This window comes from Stegodyphus dumicola, chromosome 8, assembly GCF_044657685.1.
Source record: "Stegodyphus dumicola isolate Sdum_Otavi_A_Nest chromosome 8, ASM4465768v1".
NCBI classification, from domain to species: domain Eukaryota; kingdom Metazoa; phylum Arthropoda; class Arachnida; order Araneae; family Eresidae; genus Stegodyphus; species Stegodyphus dumicola.
Genome location: NC_140775.1, coordinates 20,404,158 through 20,419,775, shown reverse-complemented (window position 1 = coordinate 20,419,775; position 15,618 = coordinate 20,404,158). Strand labels below are relative to the sequence as shown.

At 33.3% G+C, this 15,618-nt stretch overlaps 1 protein-coding gene across 3 annotated transcripts in view; it reads left to right on the top strand.

Annotated features, from left to right (window-relative positions):
• Nucleotides 1–15,618, top strand: part of LOC118180047 (acetylcholinesterase-1-like) — a 320,676-nt gene that overhangs the window by 289,407 nt on the left and 15,651 nt on the right. For all 3 annotated transcript variants that reach the window (XM_085821643.1, XM_085821644.1, XM_085821642.1), the window contains exon 2: nucleotides 12,512–13,999. In XM_085821643.1, coding sequence (XP_085677769.1) covers nucleotides 12,519–13,999 — 1,481 coding nt within the window. In that variant the 5' untranslated portion in view covers nucleotides 12,512–12,518. The remainder of the gene's footprint in view (nucleotides 1–12,511; nucleotides 14,000–15,618) is intronic.

The following is a 15,618-nucleotide window of genomic DNA, read 5'->3' as shown; positions in this document are numbered from 1 at the left end:
TCTGCATAAAGGAAATAATGCCTTCGTGGAGAACTGCTAAAGGGAAACTGCCTTGTAATCATGTTACACATAGAAAAACCACAAAATCCAGGTATGCAGTCATTCATTTCGCCTAGAATCTAGCTCGGGTCGAACTCTCAGTATTCAGTGGTCCTTAAATTCTAATAGCTTTCAGTTTGAACTTTGAGCTCTGAGTTACACTCTATTAAATAAAGTTAAAATAAAGTTTAAAACCTTTCTGAGTTACATTTCAAACTCTATTAAATAAAGTTAAAATAAAGTTTAAAACCTTTCAAATTTTATATTACGCCATTTTTTTTTTTTTTTTTTTTTTTTTTTTCTTCACGGATGATTTAAAACGGGATTTGAAAAGTGATACAGACATTCAAAGTCATTCGACGCAAAATACCGTTAAGACATTGTAACGTGTTTGCGGTGCTACGCTACCAATATAAGAATGTATATTGGTAGCGTAGCAACAATATACATTCTTATATTGGTAGCGTAGCATGTAAGTAAGAAATGTAAAGAAACCTCGAGCATAAAATATCCATGCTTCAATGTTGTAAATGTTAATTGAATGCTTTGAAATCGTTGAGTTTGTTAATAAAAAATTCGTTAAAGTTCTGCTAAATATGAAATAGATAATAAAACAAATTCCAAATTTGGGCTTCCAGACGCCCACATTCGGGTGGAGGATTACGTTATTCAAAATTTGATGTCCATTTTTATTTCAAAATGCGAGAAACATACATACATCCATGCAGATGCTTCAATATTTAATTTCTTTAAATATAATGCAGAGCTCTAATATTTGGTGGCAACAATCTGAGAAGTGATTCAGACTTTTATAATGAACGAGAGCAAAATGCCAAAACGAAATTAATAGCCCTTATGGGCTAACGCCCTTTGGGCTAATGAATTACATTAATTATTAATGATTTATTTAGCTGTATTTTAAATATATAAGTATACTAGTAGTAACATATACAAAAAAAAAAATGTTTTCGAAGGGAACAAAAGTAAAATTAGAACAGAGCGTTCTAATTTATAAAAAAATTCCCATTTGAAAAACGTGTGAGGAAATGCTAGTATAAATATAAAATGCTTTCAGTTATATAAGTTAAAATAAAATAAACATAAGAGTCTTTCAAGTATTCAGCTTTACTATGCTTTCAGTTAATTAGTACATGAAGTTTCATAAAGTAAAACATAAAATGCTTTCATTTATGTTAAGCAAAACTCACTTTTGCGTAATACTGAGATTCTAAAGCCTCTAATACCAAATGTTAAATTGCTTATGATATAGCAGGCTTGGAAAGATACTCATATTTATTACAGAATCCCCGAGAAGGCATGGATGTTTGTAAATGTGCAGTGTCCGTGAGGCATAGGGGCACTCTAAATATGTGGCGAGCCGAAAGCCCTCTCGAGAGGCTGATGGTAGGGGAAGAAGGGTGGGAGACCCTCAGACCCCCCCGAGGTGCTCTCCGTCAAAATTAGGGGCAGAACTAAGCTAAATTGCACTACCTCTTAGGCGCTCAAGGCTATTGCCAACGGCAGGCGTAAACTTGAGCTCCTTGCCACGAGGAATCTCGTGGGCTTGGGCTGACTATAGATCAGACAACTGAGTATTAGTAAAAGCAACGACAAGTTAATGCACTGCGTCATAATGGTCGGAGATCTGATTTCACCTTTGAGGAAAACGTGTCTACTTTTGATAAATTAGTTAAAACGCTTGATCCCAACCAGAGATCAGATCTTTGAAAATGATTCAAGCTCCTTCAAATTATCTGTTTTCCGCTTTTAGCTATCTGGAAATAATATTCAGAATCGCATTTAAACTCTTGATCCCAACCAGAGATCAGATCCTTGAAAATGATTCAAGCTCCTTCAAATTATTTGTTTTCCGCTTTTAGCTATCTGGAAATAATATTCAGAATCGCCTGTAAATACGATTCTGAATATTATTTCTTTGCCACGTGTAACGGAAAAAGAAACCTGTAGCTTTTAGAATGTTGCTATCACGCTATTAAATGCGGTAAAACAAATCTGGGAATTTCTTTTAAATATATCCTTTTTTAATATTTTCGCGTCATCAAAATTAAATTTTCTCAAATATATGAGTATGTTTCTTTTCCAGAGAAGAATTAATATTTTAGAATCACTGCGGTACATTAGAATCTAAATAATGTTAATTATTGCTATTAAAATAAATATATAATGTTAATTATCATTTTTATATGAAGTCTATTATTTTGCTTTATAAATTTGATTAAAATGGAAAAATTATTTCGGATTACTCCCGAAGTTCGCTAATGTCCAGTCAGAGAATTCTTTCGTTCTTTCATCTGGAAAAAAAAAAAAAAAAAAAAATGTTCTGATATGGGCACGACATAATTTCCTTGTACGGCCTATTAAATTATACACACTTTTTGCTGCATTTCATTCGAACTTATTTCTTTGAATTATTCTAACTTTGCTAATGGAACTCTCGAAAATGATATCAAAAACTGCAAATTTTGAAATAAAATACCCCAGGCAGTTTTTGTTTTACGGAAGTCAAACTTATTTTGACTTTATTTTTCCTTAACGAGTATAAAACTTTACCAAAGGACATAGGAGCTGGGAGACCTCATTAAAAGTTAGATTAAGTTATTTTTCGATTTTTTTTTAAACTTGACATTACCAAAACATGAATATTTTTGTCGTTTAAAACGTTTATGCAACTGGAAATATTGCTGACTACGACCAACGACTCCGAAAATAAAGGCCAGGTAAAGACTTTTGAGCCGGTTAATAGGTGTTATGACAGTCCACATACGAAATTTTAATGTTTTGCGACTAATCGTTTTTGAGTTAAGCTAGATACATGCATTCATATGTAGGTACGTACAGACATCGCGAAATTCATTTTACAATCCGTTCTGGAAGTAACAGTCCTATGTTCTGTCTGTATGTACAGATGTTACCCCCTTTCAAAAAAATCTTCTAAATGGATTCGGGAATAGTTAAAATGGATAGTTTTGTTGAAATATGAGAACCGAAATTTTTCACGATTACAATACTTCCTAAAAAAGAAGTAAAAATGAAAAAAAAGAAGTATTTTTATAAAAAATCTTAAAAACTGTAAAATACGGAAAAACGTAAAACACGAAACAACAATAAAAAAAAAATTTTTATAATTGAAACTAAAGTTCCTACGCCAAAACAAGCAATTCAGCCAACAACCAAATTTTCGGTGCACAAAATTGGAAGTTAACTTTTGGTACCACTCGGCAAAAAGACGCTAAAGTTGCCGTACCAGCTTACTTAATTCACTATTTTACTAAGAGTTTCAAATGCAAACAAATGGCGACGATTAACTAAAGGCATAAAAACCTTAACCGGAACATAAAAAGCAACATAATTCACTCACTTTTAAAGCAAACAATGCACAGTTTACCAACACATAAGAATAAGAAAAAGAGTTCCCGAGCCGGGTAAGAGGTTGAGCTATATATATATATATATGTGTGTGTGTGTAAGAAAAAGAATATGTAAAAAATTAAATTAGCAGCGTAAATTGATTTCCTTTCTCTATTTGAAAAATAGCAACATCTATTCGCACTGCGCCATTTCGAGAAAAATCTATGTCATATGACTCTTACGTAATTATGATGATGTAAACGAAACTAAAACTTTTAACAGCCAATAATAATTTTACAGAAATATTAACCATCCAATCAGAATGCTTTGAAAAACAAAACTAACTCAGTCTGACTTGAGATTTCATTCTGAACATTACGCACTTGCTTTCCACGCTTTGGCCTAGCTACACTGCTGTCTGTCTGCTTCTTCTTTTATGCTACAAATATATCAAAAATGTAACCCTTTTGGAACAGGCATATTTAATGTGCCGACTTGTGTGTAGCCGCAACATGTTGCCGAAAATAAAACTGAAGATTTAATCTGCATTCGCCTCCAAATTTCCTATTTATTGTGGATCGTCATTTCTGCATTCTAAGTTTGTTCCTTCTCCTACAACCCTTTCTCCTGAATTTATTATATATATATATATATGTATATATAATAAATTATTAAATATATATAACAATCTCATATACAAAGTTTCAATGATCTACGGCTACTTCCTTAACATGGTTTTAAGTTATGCGAGATGCATACATACGTACGCACACAGACTTCACGAAAATCGTTTTCTGACTCCGTTTAAATTCCATTTTACAATCCGTCTTACAATCCGTTTACCGCTCTCGAAACCATTTGAACGATGTTTTTGCGTGACATCTGTACGTATGAACAGAACAAAGGGCTGTTTTTGCCAAAAGGGTTGTAAAATGGATTTAAAATTGGTTCAGAAGAGGTTTTTGTACATGCGTACGTACGTATGTATCTCGCGTAACTCAAGTTCGAGCATTCGTCAAATGTTGAAACTTTGTATATAGGACTGTTATAACATGTATTTGTGCCCCTCCCTTTTTTATTGTAATTGGTAGAACCAAAAGTATGTATACATGTACCTACCTTCTTACCTAGCTTAGAAGCCTTTACTCGGCCTTTACTTTCGCAATCGTTGGTCGTAGTCATATATTACTTCCAATTGCAGAAGTCTTTTAAATGGCAAAAATATTGATGTTTGGCAATGTCAAATTTTAAAAAAAGAATTAATTTTGGACAGATCACCAAAACCAAATTTCTATGCCGTGTTTCGGCATTTCTTGGTTCCTAAACTTATATTTGGAAATCGTTACGAAAAATTAAAATTAGAAGACGTTTGACTGCCGTACGACAAAAATTCAAACTTATACTTCGTTTCAAAATTTGTAATTTTTTATGTAATTTTCAACTTGTCTTGAGGGATTGGTTAGAATAATTCGAGGAAAAAATTTTAAATGAAATGCAGCAAAAATTCTGTATAATTTATCAATCATATGGTGTCCACATCAGATTTTTTAGTCTCAATGACACGTTATCACTAAAATTATTCAATTTAAAATCATTTTCCAACGGTGAACACCTCCTCATTTACCTCCAACAATTATTTAAGTCAAATGAAACAAAAAATTATATCCAGCGTATTTGCTAGAAAGCGAAACATTAGCTTAAAATTTGTTAAAACTCAATTTAAAAATTTTTATTTTATCACTCCGATGATGTAGAAAATGTGCGAAAAATCATTTCAACATCAAATTCAAGAAAGTTTTATTCGACTTTCGGAATCTATAGTATTGTCATCCATAAATATTTCTGCATTTTTGGTTTATAATTTGTAAATATATCAAAACTAGAGCCCAGCGGCCGAGCGGTAAAGTCGCTGAACACTGGTAATTCGGTCCGAGGTTCAAATTCCGCGAACGGGCTGGCTGCATGGGTGTTTTCGTGGTTTTGCCCATGTGTAACGTGTAGACGAGCCAGTTTCCCTTAGAAAGTCCTCCACGAAGGCACTCCTCCTCTTAGGCAGATAGACCTCGAGGCTTTGCCATAATCACACACTCTATCAAAACTGTGTAACCGATACATTTTAGGTGTTGAAATTTTAAAATAATAAACTTCAAATATTCAAAAAAATTCGAAAGATTTTCTAAACATAGCAAATGATCTAGAAATTAAGTCAAAAACTTTCATACAAATTAAATTACATTTAAAAGATTTTTCCCGCTGTGTTCCAAGATGCAAAGAATATGCGAGTTTTAGTTTGTATGTTAAACGAGGCTATGTACAAAAAATCATTTTAGCATTAAATTTAAAAAACATTCTATGCCGAATTTTAAAGAGATCGTTTCATATATTGTATTATTATCCACAAACTGTGTGTGTACAAAATTTGAACTCAGTAGCTTACAAGAAAATCGTTTATAAAGCGGTGACAAAACATTTGATTTCAGCTTCAAAGACCATGAATCATTTGAGTTAAAATAACACTCCGAAGAACGATTCTTGAAGACTTAAATCAGCAAAAATAATATTTCCTTAACATGGTACTGTTGTCTTTGATTTAATAATTCAATTTTTCAAGCAGAAGTATCACTTCGTGCTTCTCACTATCATGCAAAAAGATACCTGAATAAAACTATTATTTTTACCAATTCCGGGTGAAGCTTGTTTCCTTTAACCGGTATACAAACCAGGCATCTTTGAATTTTAAAAAATTAAAATAAACCTTCCTTTGAGTTAAGCTCACTTACACAACTAGAAATGACCTTGCAAAGCTCAATTAACTGGCATATCTGGTACACGAAACAGACATCTTTGAATTCTAGAAATTAAAAAAGAAAAATTGATAAACCTTCCTTTGGGTTAAAAACTTCACTTCCATTGGAAATGTGATCATTACTATCATAACTACTAATGATCTTGCAAATCAGTTTGCTAAACCAGCTAATGATTCAAATATGGGAGAAAGTTTACTACCTTGGCCCGTTTCATACTTATAGAGAATATTATGACAAACCTCTTGATTAAATGACAGGGACATTGTATTATTGAACAAACGGACAGGAGCACCTACCAGTTCTTTCCTAAAATGGCTTTTCTTTATGATGTAGTAATTCCTCACTGACGCAAATCTTAATAGGGCATGAATTCCTTTTTTTCATACTTGATGAGATTTGGCCATAGGCAGTTTGTGTGGGGGAGCGAGGTTATGTCTTTGTTTATAGCATTATCATACTATTTCACTTAAAGAGGCCATCTTAAGCCAACTAGGCCGCATGGTCACTGAATATTACTAATAATAAAAATGTTCTAATGAAATTAGGCAATCCCAGTGCGCTAACATGTGCTCAGCTGTTTCTTGTTATTTGTATTGTTACGGATTTAGTATTTAGTTGGCTATTTTTAGCAGAACTGCAATTAAAATTGTTTTATTTCCCCATGTAATGCAGCGCGTGACAAATTTTAAGAGAAAGCTACGCCGGAAAAGTAAAAATACAAGAGCACGTGCATTTAACATTTCATAAAAGTTTATCTCTGTAATTGGTATTTAATTTGAATAAATGTAATTGACTACAATGCTAACTGTAACCGTAATTCTGCTCTTTTTGCTTTCCAGAAGTTGCTAGAGCTCTCACGTGCGGCCGAATTAAAAAGGTATAAAAGCCAGAGACAGAACATCTCAACTCAGTAGTTGTTTAGATAACTGTTCGAGCGAATTCGCGGTGAGATCGGATTAGCTTTCTCTGTGCTTTGGATTGCGTTCTATTTAATGTTTTAGTAGTTTAAAGTATAACTACTGCGTGATATTGTGATATTGTACGAATATCTTTGAGGCAAAATCCAGCGTTTGTGCATTCAATCTATTACAAACCAGTACACACGCAACAGTATAACAATTAATTTTAGCAGTGTTTTTTAATTGTAATTTTATTTCCGTAGTTAAATAAGGTTGCGTTCTACGGGTTCGTGGATTTGACGCGATTGACGACAACACTTGATGAATAATCGAAACACAATGTATTTGTCAGTATTACACAGGAGAGTCCCAAAGACGCATTTACAGTCGTCGAAAAACTACGACAAAACACTGAAACAATCAGCAAGCCTTCAGGCTGCAAATGTGATAATAGCTTTACAGTAAAGTACAGCTCCCGACTCGTTTCGGTCGCTCTCAAGCTAACCTCTGAACTCACGACACTACTCCTGAATTCAAGATACTTAAGATACTATCTTACTCAGCGTACAGGCATTGTATATATAGCTCTTGACCAGCCTTCGAGAACATTCTCGGGAAAACCGGGAAGAATTCGTTCCAGAATGTTCTCGCTATGACATATCGCCACTTTTGTCAACAATTGTCCTTCTCACTTTCTGGCTACCCTAACCCAAATATTTCGTAACAATAGTATTAAAATAGCTTGTAATAATCGCTAATCATTGTATAGATTTAAGTCACTAAATTTATCTAATTTGCTGGTCATAACATAATTTGAAGGTTTGATTTAAATTCAATTACATTTTTATACCGATTTTATTCATTTCTTTATTATTAACCCAAAAGTTGCTATTAGCTTCGAAGTGGAATTTCCATACAATTACTATAAAAGCGTCGTTTCATTTTCATTCAAGAACCATTTGGCAAAATGCAAGATGATATTTATCTTTCAAACTAAAATTGTATGCACTTCTTAATTTTGAATTGGATTGATTTAAATAAAAATACATTTAATTCATGATCTATTTTAATTAAAAATATTCAATATTTTTATGGAATGATATTATATACTTTTATTTTTACTTCGTATTTAATAAAACATTAATGAATTTTTAATTAGCTAGCTATAATTAAACTATGATTAATAAACTACTTAATGATTTGAAAGCGAGCAACTACAACACTGTAGGAATAAAAACTTTTCATATACAGCGCGCGAGACTGTTTATCGGAAATTCTAAAGATATGCTGTTTTTAAATATTCTGTAATTTTGCTCTTGAATGGTGTTTTATCTAGCATAAGAGCGAAGAACGTGATAAAATACTTGTTAAAATATTTTGAAGACATAAAAATCTAACTTTAACTCAATAAGCAAATATTTCTATTGCTTTTAGCCCAAAGGGGCAATTTGCCCAGAAGAGCTATTAATTTCATTTTGGCATTCTGCGTTGATTCAGTATAAACGGCGAATCATTTTTTAAATTGTTGCCACCAAATATTAGAGCCGTGTAATATATTTAAAGAAATTAAATAATGAAAATGCTGTATAAATATATGTATGTTTCTCGCATCGGTGAAACAACGGTACCTAGAGCCATCAAATTTTGAATAACGTACGTTTCCACACGAATATCGGCATGGAAGCATGATCTACTGCTAATATTTGAAAGAAACATTCTAAGGAAGATTTTTGGACCGGTGAGGCAAAATGAATTGTGGAGAATATTATACAACCATGAAATCTATAAGAAATGTAATAAATCTAATATTGTGAAAATTGCAAACGCATCTGGTATTAGATGTCTAGGCCATATTTATAGATATGTTGATGTATTTCCTACTAAAAAGATAACCTTCTCAGAAGCAGAGGAGAAGCAACGAAAAGGAAGACCAACTGCTAGATGGCTGGATAGTGTGGGAAAAAATTTGCAACTGATAAGTGTAAACCCAATGGGAAGCTGTGGCGCCAGACAGGGTCAGATGGAAAAAACTTAGAGAGGCAATCTTGTCCTGTAGCAGGTAGTAGCGCTCAAGAAGAAGGAGCTGTAAATGACTGATATAAATATATGTATATTTAGGGTGTGATTCGTGTACAATTTTTTTTTTAATTTTGTGAATTTTTAATCCGCTATTTTATCAATTATTAGTCCTGACCGCAAATGGAAATTTATTTTATGTGTAAAAGCAACTATCCCTCTCCTCCAGGTGGTCTTTATAAGTCTTGTATTCAATTTTATTCTTGACTATGTAATGCATTTGATTTTGTTATTCGTTTGGGTTGCCAGTTCGGCTCTTGCAGTGATTGGCAGGCATTTATTTTTTTTCACTAGCTGAACATTAACAGCTATGTACTTTTGCAGCTATTCAGTCGGTGTGTAGGTTTTAACCAGGAATCAGGGTAAAATCCTTGTTTGTCAATGGGATTTGAAAATAAAGCCATTCCTTTATGGACAGTATATTTGCACTATTTTCCGTTAAACCAAAGAACATATATGCAAAGAAGGAAAGCTTCCATAAATGTGATGTAAACCAGTTTGACTACAGCGCCGCTATATCGCAAAGAGTCAAATTCTCGTCGCTATACGCCAGGTGTACAGAAAATTGAGGAATAGGGTACAAATTCAAGGAACTTATATTAAGACTGGTTCTTTGAAAAAGCTTTTCGCTATATTTTAAACTCGGATTTTGGTAGATCTTGTTACTCAAAATAAATAACCCATTAATTAATCTACTTGCACAGATCACTGATTTGATTTACGTCGGTACGGGGGGCGAAAAATGGTTTCACAGAACTTTTAACTCTTGATAAACGTGATTTTAGTCCTTTCGACACCGGCTTGACCACTATTTCGGACATGCGCAAAATGATACAAAGGCTGGAGCCTGTGTTTTCCTGCGGTTTGAGGGAGCCCTCCCCTCCCTTGCTTTGGCGAAGCTTCCGTTCTTAACATAATATTCTTTAGTTAAACTGATTGAATTTAAGAAGTCTCCATTTTATAGATATGATTTATGAAGTTTCTATTCCTGTGTGGTAGTACTCAAGGGATTTCGACCAGACTTTGGATTTGACTTGACTAATGAGATCTGACAGGTTTCATCCTTTGCAGAATTTTAAACGCTTCAGCAGAGTCGCTATTTAAAACGCGTTGCAAAGCCTTTTATAAACGCCTAGTGAAATAAAGAGCTGTTCGAATTATAAAAATGCTTTACTTCAAAATTTGGAGTTTAGCATTAAATACTTACAAACAGCCTAAGATTTGAAGATGCAAAATAAAAATATAATGGAGAAGTTTATAATGGAGAAGTTTTGTGAAGAACACCGACTGAATTCAGCTTTGTTCATGCCATCTACGACGCTCTGCAGCCGTGTTGCCTATTTTGTGCTATCAAACATTGATGAATTTAGTTTGCTGGAATAAGGCAGGAACATGATATAAGGCGAAACATTTCGTGCTCTTTTTTACACTTATGATAAAAGAATGCAGCAACCATTGCAAATGTAAATTTATGAGTCAGCGTAGTTAGAGCCCATTTGACGAAACAAAGAAATATATCAAACTTTGCTAAGATAAAACGAAAGTGTTTGACATTACTCAGTAGCTGACTCATTTCGAAGCATTTTAAGCAATTTTTGTAGTCTGTGTATTCTTTCTTGGTTACCCTGTATTTACCATCACCAAAATTTTCTTTACAAAGGAATATAAATAAGGATGCAAAATGCAAGGTAAAGCTTATATATAAAATTAATAATTTTTAACAAGGAAACAAGATGTCATAATAGTATTAGATATAGAAAACGGTTTTTGTTGAAAAAGGAAAATGGTCTTCTAACGAAAACTTGCTTTCCTGTGCGCACAGCTTCATCATCAGTTTTGAAGTATTGATTAAAAAATAAATAAATGAAAATAAAGGCTTTTTTCAAACAGAGCTATTGCTTTTCCAAGAGAAATGTTAGAAAAAAACTGAAAATGTTACTTAGTTTTGAAGAGTGTCATCCAACCGAGATAGTGGTTAGTGACTCTGACTGCCGTACCGAAAGGCCGGGCTCGAATCCTGCAGAAAGCATGGATGTTTGTAAATGTGTAGTGTCTGTGCGGCCTGGGGGCACTCTGGTAGTGGAGGAGAGGTGAGAGAACCTTGGAAACGTCCCCCTCCAGGGCGCTCTCTCTCAAAATTCGGAGGGGAAAGTGAGCTATTTGGTCGGTCTGTCTCCTATTTGGTGTTTAGGGCACTTGCCAACGAAAGGTGCATTTGATTCCTTATCACGATGAATGTCATGGGCTTGTACTGACCATTATCAGATAATAACAACGGTTTAAGGAAAGAAATAATGCATTAGTTAATGGTTGTATAAATGTTAAATAAATTAAGAGATACTGATGTTATATAAACCAACGGCTAACCATACAAATTTACTGAACAACGGTAATTTTACTGTATAGTCATCCCTGAGAAAAGAAATTAGTCGTATCACTTCATTTCAACGTAACATGGACATTAATTATTTCTCTTTAAAATTATAATCATCCACTATTTCTAACACGAGTAACTAATTAATAATCCCTATTAATCATTGTAGAAGTAAGACATAAATTACATGATTCATAATAGTCGACTTAAAGTATGTTTGGCATTCATTATCCTTAGGCCTTGCGTTTTACATTTACTCTGTACAGTAACTTGTAAATACATAACCCTAGGTAAGTATTTATTACATAAAAGCTTAGTATTTAAAATTATATATATATATATATATATATATATATATATAAACCATTTGTAGCAAGATTTCGACAAACGCACATATTTGGTCACTTCATCCGATCTGGAAACTGCAACGATAATTCCAAATACGATTCAATTATAAAGAAATTAAGTTCATGTCATAAAACAACTGTGAAATTTTAAGCCTTGTTATTCTATGTTTAATTAATTTAAATGTGCGCATGTACTTTAAAGTAAAAAAAAAATTAAAACACCTGAAAATCGCTTCTTATATAACTTTTCCAAGCATTATATTTACAAAATTCATTAAAAAAAGTTGCCTATCCAGTATTTGGAAGAAATAAGTGAATGTTGGCACTGATACTTATTTTTCAATAGCAAAAGCAGAAATATAGAAATATAGCAGATTACGTGAAATGTGGCTAAAAGAAATGATTTCAAGTTGTTATAGCATGTCTGTTTTTTTTTTTTTTTTTTTTTTTTTTTTTTTTTTTTTTTCTTAATGATATGTATTTTAATAGAACCATCAACAGAAGTTAACAGTCATGAACAATTTACTTTTATTTTTTTATAAAAAATAAAGCAATATTTTACTAGAACAAAATCTAATTCATATATTTTCTTAATTTTAGGAAAATTATGGAGCTGGCGCATTTTAAAGTTCTTTTCGTCGTGAGCTTCCTCAGCGGAGTTCTCTCAGACAGAGTGGTTATGACTAATAACGGACCAATACAGGGAATCACTGTTTCATCAGAACCAGAAATAGAGGCTTTTCTTGGAATCCCTTATGCCGAACCACCCGTCGGTAGACTGAGATTTATGAAACCCGTCCCAAAAACTTCTTGGCTGGGAGTATATGATGCTTCGAAATTAGCTCCAACTTGCATACAGAATGCTTCGGCGCAATATTATTATATGCCTAACATCGATAATATGACTGAGGACTGCCTGTATCTGAATATGTGGGTCCCTTATTCTGGAAATGGAACTGGCCGAAAACCTATAATTTTTTTCATTCATGGTGGAGCTTTTAACATTGGCTCTTCTAATATGGGTGTTTATGACGGAACGAAGATGGTAAGTCGTGGTGACGTCATAGTTGTTACCATAAATTATCGGATTGGTGTAATGGGCTTTTTTTCTGCTTTCATAGAAGACGCTGATGGAAATATGGGAATCTACGATCAAATCTTGGCATTAAACTGGGTGAGAGACAATGCTGAATCTTTTGGAGGTGATCCTGATCACATTGTTCTGATGGGCGAGAGTGCAGGTGCGATGTCTGTTGCCGCACACCTCGTATCTCCCCTAACAAAAAATCTCATCAAAAGAGCCATCTTACAGAGTGGAGCCGGTCTACAACCAATGAATTATGATGAAAATGAACGGCTGTATAAAGCTTCACAAAAATTAGCCACCATAGTAGGTTGTGCCGATAAGTCTGTTACGTTACAAACAGATCCACGAATCATCGTTAACTGCTTAAAAAGGTTGTCAGCAAAGGAATTGTCTGCTGCTGAAGGTATTTTAATGAAGTCTAATCCAATAACATTCGTTCCTAGAACCGGAGATACTTACATGCCAAGAGCAATTGTTTATGATGTAATGGAAGGCAATTTCAAAGATACAGAACTGTTGATTGGTGTAAATGAAAACGAAGGTTCCTTTTTTCTCTCTGCTGCCGCTCCTGATTATTTTGGAGTGTACGGAGTAAACAATATTCAGACCTTAAGTAGAAGACTGGCTTACCAAATGATACGGGTAATGTATAGGTTCACAGAACAGAAAGAAGAAGGAAAAATCGCTGACTTTTATATAAATGATATAAGTAATGGAACATCTGATATCTACACTCAAGCTATGAGCAATTCGCTTGGAGATTATTTGATAACGTGTGGTTCTGTTTTTCACGCTCAGATACATTCTTTACGTAATCCAGTATATTTCTATGTATTTAGTCATCGGTCATCTACTTCGCTATTAGCTGAGTGGATGGGAACTACTCACTTTGATGAACTAAAGTACATATTCGGAAATACGGTATTTAAGAATTTCACATCAGATGAGGAGGAACTGAGTAGAAGAATGATGGACAGGTGGTTAGCCTTCGCTAAAACAGGGTATGTATAATATTAAATTTTACGAAAACAAGTTATTATATTTTTGTTATTCTTAACACGAAGTGATTGAGTAATAAACTGCAAGCATATTTTTATGACATACCGTTTTTTAAGAAATTATTTGCTCTATTAATTATAATTATAAAGCCCAGTTACATGCTGAGGACCCTAGTAGTCATTTATACGAGTCTTACATAGCAGTGGTTCCTTCTTGTATTGAATTACAGGTAACTGTTTGGACCGGCTGTGTAAATGTTTTACCCCCTCTGAGGGTCCACCTTGGCGTGGTGAAGAGCGGTAAAAGGGCCCGCCCTTGGGCTGTGGTTGGCTTCCCAATATAGGGAGGCTTGAGCAGTCTTTGTGCTACACGACTATCTCTCACAAAGCAGTGCCTGGTAGTGGGCGCTCCGGTCAGGGGTAGGCGATGCTTGTAATAAGGGCGTCTTGTCGGATCAGGTTGGGATGAGAGCCACATGCCGGTGATACCTCGTCTAGGAGGTGAGGACCGTGTATTCAAATTTAATGTGTAAATGTTTTACCAAGTGTATATAATATGTATACACTGTTGACTGTTAAAATTGTTACATCATCAAAGAAGCTGACAACAAAGTCTAAAATTTGTACGATTAAAATACAATTAAAAAAAAGTTTTTATGCAATAAGTTTTTATTTTAAATGAATATGACAATTAATGCACTAAGATGATGAAAATAATTTAACATAGTTCAATGCGAATAATAGATTAAATAATTCTCTTTACAGAATTCATCTGCAAATTGATATCGCGCTTGTTAAAAGCGTGGGGCGACCATGATGGCATATGCATTTGACAATGCTATTAAATTAGTAGCTTTCGTTATTTAGGGGCCGTACACTTTTATTATTCGCGATATCAAATTGTACAAGAATTCTGTAAATAAAATTATTTAATTTATTATTTCCATTAAATTAGATTAAAAAAATTATTTTTCTCCTTTTAGTGCATTAATTAATTATATTTATTTCAAATAAAAGCTTATTGTGCAAAAATTTTTAATTGTAATTTATTTTCTGTTTTTTTAGGCTGAATTACACGTTATTAATAATGAAAGTTTAGTCACTACTAAAACACAAGCAACAAGTTATAAGAAAATTACCAAATAAATAAAAATAACTGAACTGCATTCAGAGAATGAAGAAATCAATTTGAGAATGAATAAATCAATTCAGAGAATGAAGAATGAATTTTCAAACTCAGTTTCGAAATTATTTGAAACTAAAATGAAAAACCGTATATCGTCAGTTTATCATTAATTTCAGTTTATCATTAATTGCGCCAAGAAAAAGCAAACTCAAAACACTTTTTCTTCTGTCAATGTAGAAAATCGCTTAAGAAATATTTTTGTTATCATGCTTGTTTTAAATTAGGGCGGAAAATTCGTTTTGTAATCTGTGAAAATTTCAAAACTTTATAACCGATACTTTTTTAGATGTTGAAATGTTTTAAAATCATAAAAGTCAAATAGTCTAAAAAATCGACCGATTTTTCAAAAATTCATAAATTAAGTTACTATTTTTATACGAGTTTCAGAAAAACGTTTAAACAGTGGTGCCGAAATCAGATTCCTAGCGGGTAATTC